This window comes from Mesocricetus auratus, unplaced genomic scaffold (genome assembly GCF_017639785.1).
Source record: "Mesocricetus auratus isolate SY011 unplaced genomic scaffold, BCM_Maur_2.0 Super-Scaffold_100019, whole genome shotgun sequence".
NCBI classification, from domain to species: Eukaryota; Metazoa; Chordata; class Mammalia; order Rodentia; family Cricetidae; genus Mesocricetus; species Mesocricetus auratus.
In genome coordinates, this window is record NW_024429200.1 from 5,102,815 (window position 1) to 5,116,280 (window position 13,466).

Sequence of the window (13,466 nt, forward strand, 5' to 3'; positions counted from 1 at the left end):
TTATATGTCACCTTCTTTCACTGATGTTGCAGTGTTTTGACTTAATATGGTCAGCTCTAGTGTGCCCAAAAGCACTATACTCTACATTTTATGAAGTCCTTATGGTTTCAGGCACTGTTGTTAAATACTTTAGATCATATTAACTTATGGAAACTCAAGGTGGGAGGTAAATGTTATCATTAATTGATTCATAGAATTATTGATATAAAATTTATACAATTTAGAGTCAGGTAGAAAGAATAAAATGATTCTTACACTTCAGAGATTTTGGAACAATCCATTTAAGGAAGAAAAACATATAGTTGAAAAGCAACCATCAGATTCAGAGAAGGGGTTAGGTTTCTTTTGTCAGATGTCTCTTTGGAGGGCCTTGCCACAGTTGGGCTTTAAGGAAGATTTCAGTTTTAAGTACAGGGTCAGGAGAGGGAAAGCTATCATGGATAGGGAGATTGGGAGACAGGCTCTCAGAGTGGGAGAAATCCCGAGAAATACATAGTGAGGTAGGGCATCACTAGTTCAGCTTAGGTGAAAAGGTTGAACCTTATCAACACGTTAAGGATCAGGAGTTCGAGGAGGAGGGCCATGAGTGTCATCTAAACACTTGAGAGTCAGGACCAGATGGGATGTGTGGAAACTTAGTGACATATAGCAGTCTCTTTGGCAATGGCTTCTGCATGCTAGGTGCATTCTACACAAAGATTCAAGGTGACTTAGATCTTGGATGACCACGAGAGTCACAAGGATTCTAAAATATCTCAACTATTTCCTGGCCAATGGCAATCATGGTTAGAAACTTGTAGCCTCTTCTTCATTTCCTTTCACGTTATACATAATGAATAATTTTCAGGGATAATGCTCTCCACCAATAGAGGTCACAAATCACAAGGATTGTGTCTCTGAATACTAAACTGCTTAGTAGCAGAGCCATGTTTGGCACCCCGAAGCAGGGCGTCAAGTCAGTCAAATATTTAAGCATTTGCTTGGTACCAGATTCTCTGCCCAGTACTAAGGGAAGTCATAGTGGTGAAAAAGCACAGGGCAAAACTCTCAGAGGTTTATTAGTATCTCAAGGGACAAAAAAGAAAAGAAACAGAAAAACAAAAACAAAAACAACTAAGCTGGTGATTTTAAAATAGATTGACAAGTGTCATGTTGGATAATGTGATCAACAATCTCCACTTAGCTAGGATAATCTCGATTTGGATGATAATTTGTAGTACTTGAGTATGACAAATAGGGCCTACACAAAAAGGGTAGGTGTCATATAGGTAGGGGGTCATGTCATCTCAGAGGGAGCTGTGTGGAAGAAATAAGTCTAGCTGTTACCTTCAGAGTAACAGGGTGAGGGATTTCATGGAAGGAAGTAGTTGTCAGGAGGTAGAATGGTGAAGATCCCAAACAATATTTATAAAAGAAGTGAATTAATTAGTAAACAGACACTGAGAAAGAGAAAGGTCAGCTCCTTGTTCATTTGTATTCTATCACCCCACCCTGGAAAAATATCATGCAATGGGTCATCTACAATCATCTGACATGTATGCATGGCAGTAATTCAATTTTGAAAATGTAATATTTCAAGGAAGTAGACTTTTATCCTATAGCCAAAATGTAGGTGACTTTTGTGTGTCTTCACTTTTCTCATAATGCCACAGAAGGCCCCTTCCAGAAGCTGGAGAATGAAAAAGACCCAAAACCCATTTAACTGTCCCTTTCTTTCTACTGAGACAATTGTTTTTCAGTTATTATCCTCAACTTCATTGAGAAATAATCTTGATTCAGTGTGTGTGTGTGTGTGTGTGTGTGTGTGTGTGTGTGTGTGTGTGATGGGCATAGTTGATGGTTGACCTACACCTGCATGTGGGTACAGTCACTTATTTGGACATCAGAGGAAGATATCAGCTGTCTTTCTCTACAGCTCTCTGTATTGCTTCCTTGAGACTGGGTCTCTTACTGAACTTGGTTAGGCTGGCTGGCCATCAAGGTCCTGGGATCTACTTTTCTCTGCCAACCTGTGCTGAGGTTACAGGTACACAAGGCCATGCCCAGGTTTATAAAAATTTGGGTACTGGAATTTTGAACTCAGGTTCTCTTGTTTTCACAGCAGATGTGCTCATTCACTGAGCCATCTCTGTGCATATGGACTGATGAGTTTGGGAAACTGGCGACAGAGAATCCTCTTACCTTCACTTGGTCTTATTATTTACCTTGTCACCAACTTTATCTTTTCAGTTAGCCTTTCTTCATCATTTAAATTATTGGCCTATAGATTTTCTGTCAACAATTAGTTTTACAATCTATTTTAATAGCTTGCTTTTTTGTTGTTTAGGACCTGCAGAATTATTGGATATGGCAGACAGTGAAACGTGAGTGTTGCCTTTCATTATGTAGTCTGAACAGTTGTATTCAAAGCACGTCTAGTCCATGAGGCATATCAGTTTTAATTTCACTGATTAAAAGCCCACTTTAAGCTATATTAGCAGTTGTGCAGAGGTAGTAATCTGATGCATAAAACAATACAATAAAAAACAATTTGTATTGTGATGATTATATACACAGTCCATGTGATCACTGTCATTACCTATATCACCCAACCAGCAAGAGACTTTTCCAGTGGCACTTGGACTGCTGACAATAAATAAGTACATGTATCATTATTGCTACCACACGCAGCATGTTTTCTCATCTGGAGTTTGTGAGAAAATGAAGCACCCATGCCTTACGACATCTGCTGCATGTAATGACACAAATTCTGTTAGTCGGTCCCTGATGGAACAAGTCATATACTACCCCTGGAAAACTGGAAACATAGTTACTCAAGCAGTTACAAGTTCTTGGATGGTCCCCAAACTGAAAATGTTTGTTTTGGTTGTTTTTTTTTTATTCTTCTGGCATCCAAATAACTACTTTTCCACTAACAGGAATAAGAAAAGATGAATAATTAACTCTGAAAGCCATATGGGGACCAGTAGGGAGTTTTAAAGAAGTCAAACAAAGGATAAAGATGAGGGGGTTTAGAGAGGAGTGAACTGGTGGTCAGGGAGTAGATATGGGAATGGATGGATAGAATAGAGGGAAATGGAAGTGATACAGCTATGAGCTGCTGGACACAAAACCAGCTACTAATCCACAGAGATGGCTGGTGTGGTTGTAAGTGGGGTCTCCATTCATCGTGGTTTGGCTTCTTTGTGGCTGGCATTTGATTCGCCATGAAACATGTTAGCATTAAGCATCTTTATGCCTTGGGACTCAGAATGGCCACATTCTCTTCACTAAGCCCACCTAACTAATAGACAGATGGGGGCAGGTCTGCTTTTCCTTGCCCCTCCCGCCACAGAGAGGCCGGTCTCTGGTGTGTTGTCTACTTGGGAGAATTGGGGCCTGTGAGTTCTGCTGGAGTCTACAAGAACCTCTCCGCTGTCCTTTCAGCTTATAGATGTGACACAGTATTTGTTGAAGAGCAGGAAAGAAGACAGCATGGTTCTTCAAAGTTGAATCCTCAGGATAGACTCATGAAGGCCAGAATGGCTTCTACCATGTTGGAGGGACAGGACTGTGTGAGCTCCACGGAAATGCATTCATGCTCTGCCTCAACTGTTTGGACATATCAGTACAATTTTACTCAGTATCCATGAGTGTATCCTAAATCCAGTAGTAGCAATTTAAAAAAAATATCATCAAGCCACATCCAGTTTAGACAAGTGTCTAAAGTTAGATACTAGTTCTGTTAATGAGTAACTTGAAGAATTTTCAGACACCCCAGACACCTTCCTAGCATGCATGTATTCTTCAGGCCTAGGACTCAGCTCCTCACAATGGAGGAGGCTAAAGAGCATACAGTGTCAGCAACCAGGCAGGATAAGCCCCTCACCTTTCTGCTGCCTCAATTACCTCATCTGTCTCCAACCCTTGCCTGGTTTCTTAATCTTTGATTTAGGGGCGAGACCGCACTGCACAAGGCCGCCTGCCAACGAAACCGGGCTGTTTGCCAGCTTCTGGTGGACGCAGGAGCATCTCTGAGACAGACAGACTCCAAGGTAACAGGATGAGTGAGTGCAAGCATCCTCCCACTGCGAGGGACTGCATGGCCTCTGCTTGAGCCTGCAGCACAGGCATCCTTTCTGTGCTCACGGGAGGGCTGGAGCTTTGGGAAAAGGAGGAAAAAATAGAGTGCCTCCTTTAGAGAAACTGCAGTTTAAATGTAGAAGCACAAAGGGAAGGGTGTGTGTTTGCCTGTGGTACTTTATAAACCTCTACTCGTGCTAAAGGAAGAGAGGGGACTCGTGGTGTTCTAATGAAACACCAGAAGACAAGGGGTGGGTAAGTGAGGAGACCCAGAGGGCAGGGATGCAGTGCAGCGAATGTCCTAGCCTGGCTACTAGAAGCATCTTTAGGGTTCATCTTTAGCACAAAATCTAATGTAATTTAAAATCTATGAGTTGCATTGTTCTATGCCCAAATACCAAGTGATTGTCTACTGGCTGACTCCCCAGATGGGGTACTTCAATTTGAGATGGTAACGGCCATAACCCTGATATATCCACATTACTCTGTATCTATTTATTTTTAAGTGCATGTGTATATGTTTATGTTTGTGAGTATATGGATATGCATCATGTGTTCTAGGGCCTACTGAGGCCAGGATAGGTGTCAGATTCCCTGGAACTGGAGTTGCAGATGTTTGCGATTTACCATATGGGTGCTGGGAATTGAACCTGGGGCCTCTGCAAGAGTTTCAAGTGTTCATAAGTGATGAACCATCTTTGCAACCACAGTTACCTTTAGTCTTTCAAAATCTTTCTATGTGTTTTCTTACATTATTCCCTAAGTGTCAACTGTAGAAGTTAGCATGAGAGCCACTATTATTGACAGGTCTGGGAGCAGAAAGCCGGCGAAACAATGTCTGTTTCCTGGTTAACTCTGTTGACTTATAGCCTGATTCTTTCTGAGCCAGTCAGCCCTCCTAATTTAGAGACAGTACCTCACTGTCTCAGTAGGACAATGTGTTGACAACAAAGATTAACAGAATTCCCTGCCCTATGCTTTGATCACAAATTACCCATAGGAGGAGGGGAGAACCAAGAAGAGTCTAGCAGAGCTGTATCTGGTGCCATCCTCAGCAGATTCAATTCACAGAGAACTGCCAAGAGACAGAGTTGATGAATGGAGTATGGGGGGGGGGAGGGTCTTGTAACTCAGGGGAGTTGACCAAAGATGGAGACAGACAGACAGAAAGACAGACAGCCATGCATGCATGCATGCACACACAGGGGCACACACACACACACACACACACACACACACACACACACACACACAGAGAGAGAGAGAGAGAGAGAGAGAGAGAGAGAGAGAGAGAGAGTGCCAATCATAGGAGTCAGTCTTCCATCCTGATAAGCACTTGGAGTTCTGAAGGACTTTGAGTAGACTATGAGGAAAGGACCATCATTAACTATGTCAAAGAAGAAATTTAAGGTATTAAGTAAGGACAGGTTTTGAACAAGTAACTATAGCTACCACACATACACATAGAACTTAGAAGCCTGGTCATTGCAGTTGCAAACTCCATTAGATTTGGAGAACCTACATTTGTACAGTCTGGGCCCTAGACTTTTCTCGAAGGATAGCAAACCCTGTGACATAAGTTGCCTCATGAATGGACCTTTCATTCACTTCTAAGCCAGCTACATGACATGGAATTACTTTGGCATCCCTGCTTTCTAGGTGCCTTAGTTTCTCCCTAGGCCTATCAAACGCACTTGAGCTACAGCTTGTTGTCTAAATAATCAGTTACCTGTTTAGACTTCTTCCTATTTTGAATTATGTAAGTACATTCTTTTTTCAAAATATAAATAACTCTGGTTTTATGATTATACACAGAAAACTAGCAATATAGAAAAGCACACAAGAAAAGTCACTTGAAATCCCATCCCTTAGACCTAAATATGATTAAATTTAATCTCTGTTTACATGTAGGTATGTCTGCTTGGCTCTCATTTTTAAAAACAGTTGGGGTCTTATGAGACAAGCTACTGAACATCATAACTTTCCATTCAAAATTATGTCCTATAGATCTTACCACATAGTAATATAGCTGTACTTCATTCCTGTTTTCAGAATCCTTTCATCTTACCATTATGTAACACGGTGCCAGATTAAAGCTGAACATACTTGGGAATGAAACTGTTCCTGGCCCTTTTAGCATAGAAGCAATATCCTAGAGACAGCAAAGAATTCACTGCAAACCACTTGGGTTCACTTCACCCCACTTCTCTGAATGTTTGGAAAGTGGGGATGCCAGCTTTTTCATTATCAAAGTAAAGGCAAGGTGGTCTACTATAATTGTATAAAAATGTTGGAGGAACCCCAAGCTAGTGATTTAGTACTAGGTGCAAACTAAATGAGCGAACTTTTCGGGAGACAAGTGTTGACACGAGCAAAGGAGGTACCTTCTCTACGATCTGTGAGTTATCGCTCTTGCTCTTGGCTTCCACTAATTTCTTCCCAGCGCTTATTGAAAGGGAACCTTGAACTAGAAGCATGATGTTCTGATTCCCTGTTTCACTCAGTCTTTCCTCCTTCCCCTTTTGAAAAGCACTGGGCTTTCAAACTTCCCGCAATGCAGTTTCTCTCCCCAGTCTCAGGGAAACTCTGTGACTTCCTGTTTACTGAGAAGTATCCACTGCCACTGCCCTTATTTGCCAGCACACATTTACATAATCCTGATTATGGAAGCAAATAGATTTGAAAGCATCTCGTACACTCTGAAGCATCAAACATGGAGGGATTCATCATTGGCTAGCCCATGTCTGTTATGTGTGGTTATTATCTTACCCCAACTACTTGTTTTTCTTCTTTTACCTGTAGGGAAAGACACCCCAAGAACGAGCACAGCAGGCTGGGGACCCAGATCTGGCTGCTTATTTAGAAAGCCGACAGAACTATAAGGTCATTGGCCATGAGGACCTGGAAACTGCCGTTTGACCCTGGTTGACAGGCAAAAAGAACTCGTGCAAGCGTATTACCTACGCCCTCCCAGCCACTGGGCAGCTCCCCTGGAAGAAGCTAATGGAATCCATATCCGCCTCTCTCCTGCAAGGATCTATCTGAGACCACACTACCAGGTTTTAAGGGCTACCGGGATGTACAACAGGACATGATAGCCCGTTGAGAAAGAGGCAGGCTACCTGGAGATTTGTGGAGTACACGCTCCACAAAATTTGATCCTTATTGCTTCCAGCAAGTAGCATGAACTTCTGTGTTCACCTGTCTAATTTATTTTAACGATTCTGAGGATGTTCACATAAATGGCACTGCCCTCTCCTCCCTCTCTGCATTCATCTTTCCCCAGTACCACATAACCCTACTGTAATCACCCATCAATTTAGACAATCTACTATCTCTTCTCTTTGCTTTCAGTCTTCCAACCACAAGGTTGTCTGAAGGTCTTTGAACCCTCCTGGATGTCTTGCAGAATTATATCTGTAAAACCACTCCATTTGCAGACTAAATATACCAAGACTAGTTAGTGGCTTTGCATGCCTCCTAACCCCTCTGGTTTTTATCACATAGGAGCTGGGTAGTGCCAACTTGTGTCCTCCATCTACGAGGTATGGTGAAGCAGCATGGGCGCTGTCTGTGCTTGAAGTACTTGAGAGAGGTTTCCCAGGGAAGTTGGGCTTTTGGTAATAGGAAGGACTGGTTCAGCTTGGGCTGTTTGTACAGCTCCACACTGCCTATGTGTAGTCATCTTTGCCTTCTGCTGTAGTCAAGATGAGTCAAGGGGTCAATGAAGGCCCATAGCTAGTCTACAGAGCCATGTGATTCTGAGTGCTATTTCAAAGGTGGGGTTGGACTTGTCTAGGACAGTGGTTATAGGGAATGGAGCATTAAATGTTTAATCCTAAGCTTTTTAAAGTGATAATAGAAAGAAGTCTAACTGACTTGAAAAAAAATAGCAAAACTAAAAGTAGCAATGTATGTTACAACGATATACTTTGGTAGGAAAACAGCCTTTGGCATTGTGGGCTGAGGCTAATCACTACAGGCGCAGGGATACAGTGGTGAAAGGGGGGCTCATGTTTGTTTTTCTAAGAGTTCAGTTTTCATGATGTCGAGGAAGGCTTGACCCGAGGACCAAGCCTCATTTCAGCATTCTGTAGTCAGACTCTCAGGATGTCTGGTCCCTCCTAATCTGTGCTTCATCTGTGACGTGTTAGGTTCTGAGGTCATGTCTGATGACCCTATTGTCCATGTATTTGTGTGTGGGGGGGTCAACTAAGCTCTTTTCCCTACTTTATTTTCTCCTGTCACAAGCTTCTTATATAAGCCACTGTGGCAGAAATGTTTCATGAGACTGTCACTTCTGGTCATGCCATGGATCTGGAGGGATCAGGTAATAAGGAGAAGAAAACAAAATCACTTTCTTTTCAAAACTCTCCTTGGCTTAGGTGTAGGTCACAGATACAAGTGGTGTATCTGGGGGCTTTTCTTTCTGCTTCCTTCCATTTTTCTCTTGAGTACAGGAGAATGTTTTCCTCTGTGTTTCTGCATGTGAACTTTAACCTCACTGTCCAATGGAGACACAGCGTTCATCAGAATCACATAGCATCATTTTGAAAGGACAGACATGGTGTACCATGCTAAGTGGAAGCAGGCTTTGAGTAGGTAGGGATTTCATTACCAGAGACTCCCTATAGTCATTTCAAGATCAAACTTGGCATCATTCCAAGCTGGGGGGAAATGGGTTGTTGGCTAAGAGTAATGTGTTTCTAGGCATCCATCTCAGAACTGGAACTCTCTCTTGGATTTTACAGGAAGGGAGAGCAGAGGGTCTGGACTCGATTGTTTCCAGGAGCTGCAGTCACTGGGTTTCTGTTAGGAGTGTTTCAGTTGTTGGGGCTGTCAAGGAAATATTGTGATGACAAATATAATCCCTAGAACGGGCTGGAACCTGGCTTCGAGTGGAGCCCTCCATCTCCTAGATTGCGCCAAACAGTTGGCTCAGCAGTTGGTTATCCAGCTGGCCACTGCCGAGACATGGGACGACTGTATTTTCATCAACCACCATCTCACATTTCTCAGAGAATGCTTCAAAACGGCCAGAAAAAATTTAGGAGAGACGTGCCTATGGGCCAAATTCAATAACTCCATAAGACACACAAATCCCTGGCTTGAAAGTAGATGCAGTGCTGACTACTGGAAAGGTCCTGATGCTGTAGAACTTTCCCCCCTCAAAAAAAATAGAAAAAAAAAATAGATGCCACATGATTGTGGAGGAGCAATATACATGATCCATCTCTGGAAATAAATTAGCACCTCTAAGACTTGGGGTTTCAAAAGCAACGTGAGCGTAGATGTCACAGATTTCAGCATTAAGTCTACCTCCTGTAGGATATTTGTTTTTAGTTATTTGTTGTATGTGATAATTGTGAGCATTAGAAAGAGCTAAAGCCATGTGGTCCAGGAGTGTCTGCCTCTGCTTAAGTATCTAGTGCCTCATTAGTGAGCCAACTGGAGGTACAGAAGAAAATGGTACAAACTTTCTCATAAAAATACGTACCTATGGTAAACAATTTTTATGCATCCCCCTGGGATTCTGTTGCAAGAACAGCCAGCCTAGCTGATTCTCCTGGATCCAGTCCCTTGTGCTGTGGAACTGTCTTCTTTGGAATTCCTCCTTAAATTAGGCTGGTGGAAGGATGAAAAATGAAGTGCTATTAAGACAGAACTCCAGAGCTGTAAAGGTAATCATTTTAGTAACCTTGTATTATGCAGACCGTGAACTATTAGCCCAATTCTTGCCCCTACTGCATTCAGCAACAGAGACCAGGAGAGGATTAGTTAGCCTAGAAGGCTTAGTAGTGTGACTGGGAATCTTGCCTTGAGATTTCTGGTCACCCCCATAGAGGTGTTGATTGAAACCCAGTGGGAGTTCTAAAGCAGAATTCAGCTGCAGCGACATTAGTAAGAACTGGTGTAAGGCTCCCTTGTCCTGCTGCCTTCTTGCCAGAAACTGCCCAGGCAGATTTGTCTGGACTCTGAGATGCTCAGCAGGGCATTGCTATCCACTGGGACCTAGCAGAGACTCCTTTGCCTAGTAGATCTCTGAAATGTACTTACTAGAATCCCTAGGATATTTAAGTCTAAGAAAATAAGGGGTGGCAGTTACATTTTATCACACATCAGTTGTATGAGCACACATTTAAGGTGTGGAAGTAGCACACGCATTTTTATAAAATTTCTATTTAACTCCACAGGAAGTACCACTTTCAGCATGAAGGGATTGGGTCCTCTGCTGGTGTATCTCGGTACCCAGCAAGAAACACTGTCAATGTGGACAAACATGATTGCTTGTATGTTATGTCAGAAATACCTTGCAAATATACACACATATCTGTACATGTACACACATATCCATCCATACCTAAATAGAAATGTATTTATTTGTATACATATATGGGCATATATGCCATATTCACATATTGCATATGTTTAGAAAAGAAGATATTTTGAAAGCATGCAAGTCATCTTTATGTGTACAGTTAACACTAGTAGACAATAATTGGTACAGTAACAGAATTTCATTTAATTGTTATTTCCTCCATTCCTGAGCTGGCTTCTCTCTCTGCATCACTGTAGTTGTACATGGCATTGGCTATTGTCAGAGTCATACCTTCCATGATCAGTAAGTCTACTGATTATTTACATGTTGCTTTCCATGATGCGCAGGACCAACCTTAGCTCTGTGGATTGTCTCTTTTTGGATCTCAAGGAAGTAAAGGAGAATTCTTTCTTCCATGATCCCCTCGCTGCTTTAAAGCTGAGTTGGTAAGATCAGCACCTAGTCTGCTTTCCAATGTTATTTAACTAGAGCAAGCTATTGTCAGGAAAGGGTAGATGCTTGGGTGTGGTCTGGGGGTTGAAGCAGCTTGTCTTCCAGTAGGAGAAGCTAATTAAATCATGGAGCACAGCATGCTGTTTTATTCAGTTTTGCTCTTTAAAAGTAAAAATAGAATTTTGTTAAAATGGCTCATCATAACCCCCAACTAAGACTGCTAATTGTTCTGTGCAAAACCAAATTATATTCATGTTAGGAAAAGAAAGACCGTGTATTAAATTAACTATCTGAACACACTGTAATGAGTATTTAGTATAAACTCCCTTCTGCCCACATCGCAAAAACCATTGGCTTTCAATCTCTTGGTGTTTCTCGGCACTGAACTTCATATTCAGCTGATAAAATGACCTCTTTCTATGTTCCAGTCATCTCTCATTTTCTGTCCCCTAGTTCTCTGGCTGAGAGATTTCTAGCACTTCTGTCTATTGCTTTGTTTCACAGCTGCCTAAATCTTCTCCAGACGTTATGATTGAAATATATCAACATGAAGTTTCCCTCTGGGGCAAGTACCCTTCTTTCCCAAAGGACAGGTACATGCCTACTGACCTTGGCCATTCTATAGAATTACAACAAGTTGATTCATAGAAGCAGTCTGTGAGGTTTAATTTAGTTTTTGTTCCAGTCACTTGAGAGGTCACAATCATAGATATTTCTTGCATTTCATACAGTGTAAGTGGCATGTGCTTTTAACATTACCCAGAGGACAGGATTATATATGGGTTATACTCTTGAGAGCCATCTGTGGTTTCTTAAGGTTGTTAATGCCATTTAATGAGAAACCTAAAAATAGAAATAAGCAAAAGATACCATACTGGACAACCCACTCATCCAGAAGATTGAAATTCATTACTCTTGTCCCAAAGAGGAGTCAGAGAACGACCATAAAGCTTTAAAGCAAATACTTTACAGTAGAAATTTGAGTGTTGGTTGATGTGTTTCCCCAGGAAGCACTCATTATACATACATTCAATCATGCTCATCCAATAATACATTCAAAAACCCATCATATTTGCAAGTATTTCAACATTTCTTTCAAAATATTTATCACTCACTGTGATGCAGACACCACAATAAGAATATTGCTATCTATGAATGCAAAGGATAAATGACTTCCTTAGCAGACAGGGAACAAAGGACAAACTTAAATAGTTTGTTAAGTTCCATGTGTTGTATTCAGGGTACCTCAGCATGCCCTGAAAGTTCACAATGGTCTTTGTTATTCTTGTTACCCTTTGGCTGGCATAATTTACTTCTGTGCAGGCAAATGCAATGGTATTATTTTATATTTCCAGTTCCCTGGAATCCTGGTAATGTTCTTAAAAATACAGTTGAAACTTTGGCATTAAAATGAAACTTAGAAACCCAACTTAAGTAAAGGCTAAGATTTATTTAACACAGCTCTCATGAGCTAACCCAGGAATAATAAGCAGAATTTTCAGTGGGTTTTGATTAAATGTAAAGAAGATGAAGTATGAGTTGCCAAATAGTGCTGTGGGCACCCGTACAGAGTTACAAACTTTCAGCATCTGGAAACATTTAGATTGAGGGTATTTGACCATCTTTAGACATGTCACTAGTTAGGATTTGTGATCTGAAGGGCTGCAAATTAGATTGTCATTTTCTTTACCTCACTTTGAAAACGGCTTTGTCCGGAGGCAACATTTGATCTTAAAAATTAACGAGAACTTTAATTTCTTAATTAAAATATTGCTTTTCACATGAGGAACTGTGGTCTTTAGTTCTCATTTAAAAAAATTAAAACCAACTACACACAGATTCGAGAACTCAAAAAAAGGAAAGCACATAAGGAGATAAAATTTTAAAATTCTCCTGAAAACGTTTTGGGTGTTGATGAATATTCTTGGACACTCTCAAGTAAAGCCTTATTGGAAATCTTGCCATTCTTCCAATATGACAAAGTGCTGTGACTTGAAGTTCTTAGAATTAACTGTAATCTAATCACAGAAAGAAATCCTGCTTCAGAGACACTTTGGAGCTAAGTAAATGTACATGAAAGGCATCATGGCAAATCCCTTGGCTTCTGGTACCAACATCATAGTTGCAAGGAATGAAATACAGACCCAGCGGTGGGATAGGCTTTCCCTCTGCTTCCATTGTTTGAGCACCTGGGGGCCACTGGTGTCTAAGTTGGCTGCCTTTGGTAGTGGAAGCAATTCGGACTCTTTCTTTTCTCAGCTTTTTATTGAGAGACACATGTGGCTTACAGTATGAAGTAATTTAAGCAACAATTCAAATACTTTTTATTAAGGACTTCCATCAGGGTTTTTAAGTCAGTGCTCTGTTAGTTTGATGCATTTCGACACTTCTGAGCTTTGGTATCTAATGCAGGTCAGATGTTCTAAACTGGGTTACAGCATAGTGAATTCAGCCTGTACAGTATCACACAGTGATAGAGTCCCCACTACATAAGGGATCTGTTAAAATTACAGACCAACCTGACTGACTATGTGCTCTCTAGGAAAATAGTCTCCCACCAGTACCTCCAATGCAGTTTTACATCTGTTGTTCAGATATCCATGATACAAAGGTTACTCCATGGGGGAAAAAT

The 13,466-nt window shown here is 41.3% G+C and overlaps 1 protein-coding gene across 8 annotated transcripts in view; it reads left to right on the forward strand.

Annotated features, from left to right (window-relative positions):
- Dgki (diacylglycerol kinase iota) overlaps positions 1 to 12,619 on the forward strand; it is a 445,999-nt gene extending 433,380 nt beyond the window's left edge. For all 8 annotated transcript variants that reach the window (XM_040728459.1, XM_040728462.1, XM_040728460.1 and 5 more), the window contains 3 exons: positions 2,327 to 2,363; positions 3,935 to 4,034; positions 6,865 to 12,619. In XM_040728459.1, the coding sequence (XP_040584393.1) occupies positions 2,327 to 2,363; positions 3,935 to 4,034; positions 6,865 to 6,981 (254 nt within the window). In that variant the 3' untranslated portion in view covers positions 6,982 to 12,619. The remainder of the gene's footprint in view (positions 1 to 2,326; positions 2,364 to 3,934; positions 4,035 to 6,864) is intronic.
- Positions 12,620 to 13,466: the final 847 nt, after the last annotated feature.